Source organism: Vipera ursinii, assembly GCF_947247035.1.
Source record: "Vipera ursinii genome assembly, chromosome: 1".
Taxonomy (NCBI): Eukaryota; Metazoa; Chordata; class Lepidosauria; order Squamata; family Viperidae; genus Vipera; species Vipera ursinii.
In genome coordinates this window covers 10,875,228-10,885,921 of record NC_139512.1, presented here as the reverse complement: position 1 = coordinate 10,885,921, position 10,694 = coordinate 10,875,228, and the positions used below count along the sequence as shown (strand labels likewise).

Below are 10,694 nucleotides of genomic sequence, written 5' to 3'. Positions count from 1 at the left end.
CGTCTTAATTCTTGTGCCAAAAAAGCAAATTCCTTCCTTCTACTTAACTGGACTATATAAATTTATATTTAAATAAAGATAAATCTTTCTGTTCTCCACCATCTAGCCCAGGGGTCTTCAAATTTGGCCGTTTTACGACTCAAAGGAGCCCAACGTTTTTGTTGCGAAGTGAAAGATTTGGGAGCAGGATTTCGCTCCGTTTTACGATGATCTTCTTTGTAAAGTTAAGGACTGCCTACAAACCGCTCAATTGTGGTTTTGTTTTTTTTAAAGTACGCAGAGAACAAGGACGACAGGGGTTGATTTTTGTAAGGAATGAATTTTATTCCAATTTCAAACAATTTATTCAAGAGAAAGCTATGAAAATCAATTTTTCCATCAGGTACTTCTAAAAGAAGGAGAGTCAGCACCCAGCAGATGAACAAATTCAAGTGTTCCAAGAAACTCAAGTCTCTTTGCCTCCTCGCCGTCGGGAGACTGAGACAGGAACACGGGGAGGGGGGGGGAAATATACCAATCCCGGGCCACGAAATTTCAAAATCCCCTCCTTTGCCCACCCCGCCCCCACGTGTTAACACCACATGCAAGTTCAAAATGACAAAAAGAGGTTTTAAAAACAGCATTTTTATATATCTATATCTCTATATAGATATATGTATATATATATATATATATGTTTGTTTTCTTTTTAAATAGGATGTTTAAATGTTAATTCTTTTTTTTTTAAATCAGGTTCTCTTATTATAATATACTAGTATATCCAAATAATTTTTCACCACACTGGTACTTGTAAAAAGAGTCTCTGGTACTAAAGAAAAGGATGGCGGCTATTGGCACGAAACCATGTAATGCTTTTTTTAAAAAAAAAATTTAAAAAAGTATACAACGTACACACATACACAGAGAGAGAGAGAGAGAGAGAGAGAGAGAGAGAGCGCATTGAAATTACAGACTTGGGACCTCAGATGGTGAACTTTGGCCTTCCTTTACGGTCAAGTGGGATCCTACGGCCAGCACTACAGGCCCTCCCCAAAGTAGCGATAAAACGTGTTTTTAAAGTGAGGGAGGAAAAAACCACGATCCAAGGCAAAAAAAAAAAAAAAAAAAAGCAGGTGGAGAATTCAATCCCAAGGGGAAAACCGGGCTCGGGGCAGGGAGCAGCTGCCGGCCAGTCGGTTCGGGTGGGCCCACCGTCGCAAAAGTCCCCCGAAGGAAATGGAATGGCGTTTTTTGTGTTTTTTTTTTGGCAATCCTCCTTCCGCCTACAGTCCGATGGAAGTTTGCGAGCAGATTAGTGCGTCTTCAGTAGGAAACTTCTTTTTTTTTTTTCATATAAAGTGCACCGTGAACAGAACGCGGTCAGACAGATGCTTCCCCGTCTTTTAACTTTGGCTGCCTCCGCCACGCGCAGGCCCGGTTTCAAGGACTCGGCCGGCCTCCCTCTCTCTCCCTCGGCATCATCCAGAACCTCGACCGGTTCCTGTCGGCCCAACTGAAGGGGAAGGGAGTAAGGCTTCGACGGGCGAGGAAGGTTGGCACGCTCGCGAGCAGAAACTGGGGCGGCACGTCCCTCCCGGCGGGCCTGGTCCTCGTAGTGCGACTTCACGAGAACAGGCCGGGCCCCACACGCTTCTCCACGCAGCCCCCAGCGGCTCGTAACCAGCGTGGGGCTAAGGGCCCACAGCAGTCCGGGACAAAGGCCCAATGCAAGACAGAGAAGGGGGGGCAGGTTGGGCCAAGCGGTCCCGATCCAAATTCCAGGTCCAAAGGCTGAGGTGAAGCCCGCTGCAGAGGTAGGGGCTCGCTCCGTCCAAGGAAACACTTCCGGCGAGGGGCTTCGAGAGTTGAAGTCATGGCACCTTTGCAAAGGACAGAGTTCCCCCCCCCTTACAGAAAGAAAAGTCTGGGTCTTTGGGCGAGAAGACAAATTCGACATGTAGCTATTCCTCGGTCTATCGGGGTGGGGGGGATCCATTTGCCCCCTCCCCAAAACACAACCCCCCCCAATAACCTTTAGATCAAAACAATTAACCAAAAAAAAAGTCAGGAATGTCGGTGACGTCGGAAAAGAGCGCCCTTCTCCTACCCCCAACCCACTCCCCCCAATCAACCCAACAAGCCCTTTTGTGTAGTTATACTTGGCGGTAAACTTGCAAGTTACTTTCTCCCATAATTTTCACCACTTCTCAGTCACGGTGTGTCGTCGACACAATGCCGACGGTAAGCGGCAGGGACTCTCCCACCCGCCTGCGCACCCCCCCCAAAAAACCCCTGCATTTCTCCCCCACCCACCCACTGCCCCGGCTTCTTTCTGTAGTGTTCCACAAAGAAGGGGCAGTCCCCGAAAGCCAAAGGCAGCTCCCTCTCCTGCCCTTCCCGTCCCGCTGGAATGCTGCAAACGTCCGTGCGAAATTAGTGTTTTTTTTGGTGTGTGTTTGTGTCAAAGCACAACACGTCCCCCCCCAAAGCCCCCTGCTACATCTCGTGCGAGGAAGCCCACAAGTGTTGCCCGTCGCAACGTAGGGGAGGGAGGGAGAGAGAGGGGGGGAGAGGAAAAAAAAAAGCACACTTGACGCTCCCGTCCTTTTCCTCCCCACCTTGCAGGGATGGTTTCCCCGGTTTGTGGGAAAAGGCCGATTCTCGCGGCATCTGTCAACGTGAGGGTTGGCAGTTGTGAGACTTATACCGTCGCCCTCTCCAGAGGGAGGAAGGGGGAGGGGAGGGGGCAGCACCTAATTCTCCTAGATCCCATGGTTGGGTTCCCCCCCCCAAAAAAAAAAGGGCCAGCAAAGTTTGGGGTTTGGCACTGGCTTTGAGCAAGGGGACGCGTTTGGCACCCAGCCGACCCTTCTCGCTTGGTCCACTTGAAAACCACGCCTGGACCACCTTCTGTTCCACGGGCCCCTTTCGCGCATGCTCACGGGAAACTGCCAGAGCGAGCCGGTTTCTGACCGAACGGGGTCAAGAGATGGGAAGGCGGATGGCAACAGCCGCCAATCACACCAGCCTTGGCCACGTCGTTCACCCCCTCTTTGGCAGCAACCACGCTGAGGGCTTAGAAAGCCTTTCCAATAACTTTTTAAGGTCTAAAAAAGGCAAAAAAAGGGCTGCTTCGGCTCGATTCAGAACGCAGACACCATCTTAACCCTAACCCTAACCCCAAACACCGGGTCAGGGAGGGTGATTTTTTTTTTCCCAAAACACACACACACACACACAAACACACACATGCCCGAAAGATCCAAGGTAACGAGTTAAAAAAAAAATCTCAAATCTTCCTCCCAAACCCAAAATCTGGTGGGGATTTCGGATAGCGCCAAAAGGATTTTTCTCACCTCAGGTGAGAAGCAAGTTTACTTACTTTTTTTTCCTTCTTCCTTAAATGCTAAATTAGAAAAGAAAAAGAAAAAAAAGATAATGAAACACACACACACACACACACCCACAATCAGGCACTTCCCTCAGGCTTGATAGCTATTGCTTGGTTGGTAGTCAACGAACAAAAACAAAAAAAAAAAGTATAGCACAGGTAGGCAAACTATGTGTAGAACAATAATTTAAAAAAATAATAATAATAATAATCACAGTCTCAATAGAACTTTCGTAATTGGGAAGAGGGAAGAACACAGACACGCACGCATGCACAAAAAAAAAAAGCCAGAGTAAAAACAAAACGAAGAAACGCAAGAACCAAGGCTTGTTTTGCGCTGCCGCAAAATAAACTGGGTTTTCCTCTTATGGTGTCATCTAGGCAATAAAGCCTTCCCGCACAAAATCCTTACGGTCAAGGTGTAGGGGGGAGGGGGGAGGAGTTACACCAGAGGCATTATATGGCACAAGCTGGAGGTCCTAGATCAGGGGTAGGCAACCTGGTCTCTTTTATGACTCGTGGACTTCAACTCCCAGAATTCCTGAGCCAGCCATGCTGGCTCAGGAATTCTGGGAGTTGAAGTCCACGAGTCATAAAAGAGCCAAGGTTGCCTACCCCTGTCCTAGATGCATCTCATACTCCCACAGCTGCATAAGCTCCTTTATTTTGGCTTGGTAAAGTCTGGGATACGTTTCTTTTTTTATATATATATCGCCAGATCAGGCAGGAAAAAAAGAATTTACTAAACGCAACGGACCAAGTCTGAGAGGAAACTGCCCTTGACTGCTGGCAACAAAGCAGGAAATTAACAAAGTGCCAGAGAGAGAGAGAGAGAGAGAGAGAGAAAGAGTGAAACGTGTCCCCCCCTGTTTTTATACTGTGAAATAAAAGCAATTTAAAAAAATAATAATAATAATCGGCTATTCTGTGGGGCAGACACGAGACCGAAGGTAACGGTGTGCTTAAAAAAAAAATAACCAAAAAACAAAAAACTTTTGCCACTCCACAGATCAGACAATTTGCAATCATTACATCATTTTAAAAAAAATAATAATAATCAAGATTGTTTTCCTGTTGGTTTAAATTCATGGGATCTGTTTGTCTTACTTTTCTTCACGACAAAAAAAAAAAAGGTCTCCCCAAGGAGATTGAGGGCGGGGCGGGTGGGAGGGCGGGAGGAGAGGACAGATTAAATTCAAGGTCAGACTAGGTTATATTCCTTCAAGTTGAGTTGCAGGATGGTGTCCTTGACGGCGGCAAAGACGAACCGGATGTTTTCCGTATCTGTGGCACAGGTGAAGTGAGAGTAGATAATTTTATCGCTGTCGGGGTTGAGATCCACAAACATTTTGAGGATAAATTCCCGGGCTGCTTGCGCATCTCTCTGGGGGCCTGGAGACAGAATGGGAAAGAAGCACGATTATAATAAGGAGATTCTCAGCAGCGGAAGACTTATCTGGCTGAAAGCCCTCTGATCATGAGCAGCCATTCTCCAATTCAATGGATCTCATTCTCACTCTTCCCAAATATCATTGTATCCTCTAGCCCAGGGCTTTTCAAACAGTGGTACGGGTACCACCTGTGGTACATTGGCACCTGGCCGGTGGTACGCGACCATCCTAGAAAAGTGGCAGCGGGGGAAGGGAAGGAGCTGAACCGTTGGCAGCACCGCACAAGCTTGAGCGAGAGACGGCTGGAGCTGCAGGGCTGTCAGGGCTCAGCGGAAGCGCCGGGATCAGCGCCAGGATCCAGCTGGAGCTCGGCGCTGATCCCGGCGCTTCCGCTGAGCCCAGAAGAAGCGTAGAACAGCTGGAATGTTGCAGCATCTCCAGGGTCTTGTGATTTACATTCAGATGCTTGGCAACTGATTCATATTTATGACGGTCACAGTGTCCCAGGGTCATGTGAAGTGACCAAAACCTGCTGCAACCACACAGCAGACGGGGAGGGGGGAATAAAAACCAAACACCCCACCCCACCCCTGCTGCCAATCCTCCACAGAAATGCTCCCAATGAAAACCTCGGACAGGAGGAAGAGCGCCGCCGGGCGGGCGGGCAGGTGTCTTGCTCGGCTGTGGCTTGGGGGGCACTTTTTTCAGTGCCACTGTAACTTCGAACAGTCACTAAGCGAACTGTTGTAAGTCGAGGACTACCTGGACTTCATCGCTTTTTTCCTCTTTTTTTTTGGTCATCAGGTTTTTGACACCTTGCTAGGCGACTGGTGGCACTCGGATGTTGCCATATCCTAAAAGTGGTACAATGGGTGAAAAGGTTGAAAACCCTGTTCTAGGGCAGGGGTCTGCAACCTGGGCAACATTTAAGACTTGTGGACTTCAGCTCCCAGAATTCCACAAGTCTTAAAGTTGTGAAGGTTGCAGACCCCTGCTCTAGGGTAGACCTGGGCATTTTACAGTTGCCAGGGTGCCCCCCCCCCCGGCCCTTTGCCTGCCCCTGTCTGGCCTGTGTCAGGTCAACTGGAAATCAGAAATCAAATGTAAATAAGTGTATATGCCACGCAGGCAGTACAGGTTAGTCCTCAACGTACGAGCACAATTGAGCCCCCAAATTTCTGTCGCTGAGTGAGAGGTTTGTTAAGTGAGTTTCTGCCCCGCTTTACGGCCTTCCTCGCCACAGAGGTTAAGTTGAATCGGTACAGTTGGTTAGGTTAGTCACAAGGCTGTGAAGTGAATCTGGCTTCCCCAATGATTTTGCTCGCCGGAGAGTCGCAAAAAGACGATCGCGTGATTCCCAGAACACTGCAACGATCACAGATGTGAGTCGATTGCCAAGCAGCCATCTTCTGGTCACGTGACCGTGGGGGAATGCCCCGACAGTTGTAAGTGTGAAAAAAAAATGGTCATTTTTATCAGTGCCGTTATAAACTTCAGTCACTAAATGAACGCTTGTAAGTCTAGGGCAGGGGTCGGCAACCTCGGCTCTTTTATGACTCGTGGACTTCAACTCCCAGAATTCCTGAGCCAGCTATGCTGGCTCAGGAATTCTGGGAGTTGAAGTCCACGAGTCATAAAAGAGCCGATGTTGCCGACCCCTGGTCTAGGGCTACCTGTACCAACTGCACTGCTTTTATTTTGAAGGCTTTTTTTTTTAATTTACCCATGTGCGTGCGTGCCTGTGCACCTTCACAGCTATATTTGTTTGACCTTCCACAATTGTCCCAGCTTCTTCTTGTGCCCTTGACTAGAAATGGGGGGGAGCACTATCAACAAGTCAGAAGTATCTCTGACCCGTAACCTAATTTCACTGTTTGTAAAAAAAAAAAGGGACGCGGTGGCTCAGTGGGTTAGAACGCTGAGCTTGTCGATCAGATGGTCGCCAGTTTGGCAGGTCGAATCCCGAGTGCCGCGTAGCAGAGTGAGCGCCTGTTACTCATTCCCAGCTTCTGCCAACCTAGCAGTTCGGAAGCACGTAAAAAAAAAATGCAAGTAGAAAAATAGGGACCGCTACGGTGGGAAGGGAACAGCGTTCCGTGCGCCTTTGGCGTGTAGTCATGCCGGCCACATGACCACGGAGACGTCCTCGGACAAGTGCTGGCTCTTCGGCTTTGAAACGGAGATGAGCACCGGCCCCTAGAGTCGGAAACGACTAGCACGCACGTGCGGGGGAACCTTTACCTTTACCTAAAAAAAAAATTACCCTGTTGTTAGAGGTCAAGTTGCTTCCTGCCTATCCAACCTAAATGCCAGCTTCCAGAGTTGGGAGGAAAGGGTCAAAAATATATAGATACCAGCCAAATGTCTATGGAGATGCTCAGTCACTCCAGGTCATGGTTGTCCCAAAGGTGCTTTTTCACGAGGCAAGTGGACTTTCTTGGTTTTTCTTTGAAGACGTTTCGCTTCTCATCTAAGCAGCTTCTTCGTTCCCCCACCATCAAGTCAGAGCTGAAGAAGCTTCTTGGATGAGAAGCGAAACGTCTTCAAAGAAAAAAAAAAAGGAAGTCCAGTTGCCTCGTGAAAAAAAACAGCCTTGGGATAGGTGTTATTTCCTGGGACTCTGCCTCCTTCCTCAGCGGACTTAGGGAAGGGGAAACGCCCAGGTGAAGCAGATTTTATCGCACCAGATTTGGATCCACTTCAACGAATTATCAGGCCTGAAGCAGAGGGGTGTTTCCCACACCTTGCTGAAGCTGCCCTGTGCAGGCCCCCAGGCTTTCTGCAGGAAAAACACTGCACCGATCCAAAATCTGGTGCAGATGAGAATGATAATTATATTATCTTTTATTCATTAGACGTGAACCTCAGTCAACTGAACACTCAAACTGACTGGCGCTGATGGTTGACACGGGCCGCTGCCAGCATCCTAGGTATCAACCAGGTACCTCCTTAAAATGTAAGATGTTCCGAGTAGCCCAGTTTTTTTGTAGCTTTGCTGGAGTGATTGCAGGAAGCTGCAATTTCTTGATGTGTTTTGCAAACTTTTTGGGACATACTTCCCAGTGCCCCGATGACAATGGGTATCCCTGTTACGTGTTTCATCCATAATCGCGCAGTTTCGATGGCCCGGTCGAGGTATTTCGTAATTTTTTCCAGTTCTTTTTCTTCGACTCTTGGCACCTCCTGGTACAGCGATATCAATCAGCTGTATGCTTCGGTTCTCTACGACTGCGATATCTGGCGTGTTGTGTTCCGAATGGCGATCTGTCTGTATTCGGAAGTCCCACAAGATCTTCACCCTCTCATTCTCGACAACATTTTCCACCCTATGTTCCCACGACTTTTCAGACACAGGCCAAGTCGTATTTTTTTACACAATGCCCAGTGGATTAATTTAATTTAGCAAGATGATGATGATGATGATGATGATGATTTGGAAGGGACCTTGAGGTCATCTAGTCCAACCCCGTTCAGGCAGGAAGCCCTATATCATTTCAGACAAGTGGCTTGTCTAGTCTCCCCTTAAAAACTTCCAGTGTTGGAGATGTTGGGTGCACTGCAGCTTTTTAATCCCCTGGCCGCAAAAAACAAACAAAACAAAAAAACCCTGAACGGGGCGTGGCCTCACAAGCTAGCAGGACCGATCCCCTCGTTTAATTCCTGAAAAGTTAACGTCTTACCATCGAACTCTGGAAAATAATCCACCAGGTGAGAGTACACAATCTTGTCTTCCAAGAGATCTTTCTTGTTGAGAAAGAGGATGACGGAGGAATTCTGGAACCACGGGTAGGTGATGATGGTCCGGAAAAGGGCTTTGCTCTCCTCCATGCGGTTCTAATAAGGAAAAGGAGATTTTAGACCCAGGGGTGAAACAATAAATAAAAAGAGGTAAACAACGATTTCGTAGCGTTGGAGAAGCCTCATACAGGTAGTCCTCGACTTACGACCACAACTGAGCCCCAAATTTCTGTGGATAAGTGGAAACAGTTGTTAGGTTGCGAATCTGGCTTCCCCATTGACTTTGTCTCTCAGAAGGTCGTAAAAGGGGATCACACGAAACCGGGACATGCAACGGTCACATACGTGAGCAAGTTGCCCAGCTTCTGAATTTTGATCGCGTGATTATGGGGATGCTGCAACCGTCAGGAGGATGAAAAATGGTCACAGGTCCCTTCTTACAGTGCTGTTGTAACTTCAAATGGCCACTAAATGAACTGCTGCAAGTCGAGGCTACCTGTGTATAGATTAATAAGATCATAAAAGCGTTTGCCCTGTCCAGTTTCAACCGTACCTACATTCAGTGCTTCTCAACCTCAGAAACTTCTAAGATATGTGTGTGCTGATTGAGGAATGCTGGGAGTCGAAGTCCACATATACATATGTTGTATATAGTATGTTTAGATGTGTGTCATGTATGTGTCATGTATGTTTCACTTTCAGAGCGGGCAACTAAATTTCATTTTTGATGTGTGCCGTTGTGCCCACAGTAAAAAAAAAAAGACAATAAAGGTTATATTATTATTATTATTATTATTATTATTATTATTATTATTATTATTATTATTAATTATTTATTTATTTATTTATTTATTTATTTAATTAGATTTCTATACCACCCTATTCCAGAAGGACTCAGGGTGGTTTACAGGGCAGCATAAAGTACAATATAAAAAATAATATAAAATTAAAATAAATTAAATTAATTAAGCCCAACAATTAAAACAATATTTAAAAAGCTAAAACCCCTATTATTATTATCATCATCATCATCATAAGGGACCTTGAAGACCATCTAGCCCAACCCATCGCCCGGTTCGCTCCCACAGGGTCGGCCTACTCAGAGTTCCGTCGGTTAAGCAATGCCGGCTGGCGACCCCCAGGGGGAGAGCCTTCTCTGTGGGCCCACCGACCCTCTGGAATGAGCTGCCTCCGGAGCTGCGGATGGCCCCTGACCTTCGGTCCTTTCGCCGTGACCTGAAGACCTGGATGTTTCAACAATCGGGCCTGGACTGACTATGGTTTTAAATTTGGTTTTATGGGGTTAAATTACTATGTATCGAACATATCTACTGTTTAATTCTTTTTAAATATTGTATTTTCATGTTCTTTTTTAGTTTTTATTGTTGCGAGCGGCCCTGAGTCCTTAGGAAGAAGGGCGACATATAAATATAATAAATCAAATCAACCCCCTGCTCAGGCAGGAATCGATAAGAAAGACAAAAAAGTCTGGATAGTGGACGTGGCAGTGCCTGGAGACAGGAGAATAGACGAGAAAGAACTGGAGAAGATAACAAAATACAAAGACCTACAAATAGAAATAGAAAGATTGTGGCAAAAGCAAGCAAGGGTAGTACCAATAGTCATAGGCGCCTTGGGTGCAATCCCAAAACAACTGGAGCAACACTTGAACACCATCATCGGCATTGACAAATTCGCCATTAGTCAATTGCAAAAGGCGGCCTTACTAGGAACTGCTTCCATCCTGCGACGAGATCTGGAATACCCTCAAACATCCACATCTGCCTGTACCAGGTCCTTGGTCAGGACTCGATAGGTTGACAAAAATGCCAAATCCAGTCTTAACATCTGGCTGACTGTGCGATGATCAATAATAATAATAATACAGGGAGTGCAGAATTATTAGGCAAGTTGTATTTTTGAGGATTAATTTTATTATTGAACAACAACCATGTTCTCAATGAACCCAAAAAACTCATTAATATCAAAGCTGAATATTTTTGGAAGTAGTTTTTAGTTTGTTTTTAGTTATAGCTATTTTAGGGGGATATCTGTGTGTGCAGGTGACTATTACTGTGCATAATTATTAGGCAACTTAACAAAAAACAAATATATACCCATTTCAATTATTTATTTTTACCAGTGAAACCAATATAACATGTCAACATTCACAAATATACATTTCTGACATTCAA

At 46.3% G+C, this 10,694-nt stretch overlaps 1 protein-coding gene across 2 annotated transcripts in view; it reads right to left on the bottom strand.

The window, feature by feature from the left end:
* Positions 1 to 299: 299 nt before the first annotated feature.
* Positions 300 to 10,694, bottom strand: part of GNA11 (G protein subunit alpha 11) — a 42,374-nt gene continuing 31,979 nt past the window's right edge. Inside the window, exons 6-8 of one of the 2 annotated variants that reach the window (XM_083364354.1) lie at positions 8,442 to 8,595; positions 4,623 to 4,762; positions 300 to 3,370 (exon numbers count right to left, since the gene is read on the bottom strand). In XM_083364354.1, coding sequence (XP_083220480.1) covers positions 3,332 to 3,370; positions 4,623 to 4,762; positions 8,442 to 8,595 — 333 coding nt within the window. In that variant the 3' untranslated portion in view covers positions 300 to 3,331. Of the gene's footprint in view, positions 4,763 to 8,441; positions 8,596 to 10,694 lie in introns of both variants that reach the window. The other variant, XM_083364353.1, reaches the window with a different exon arrangement.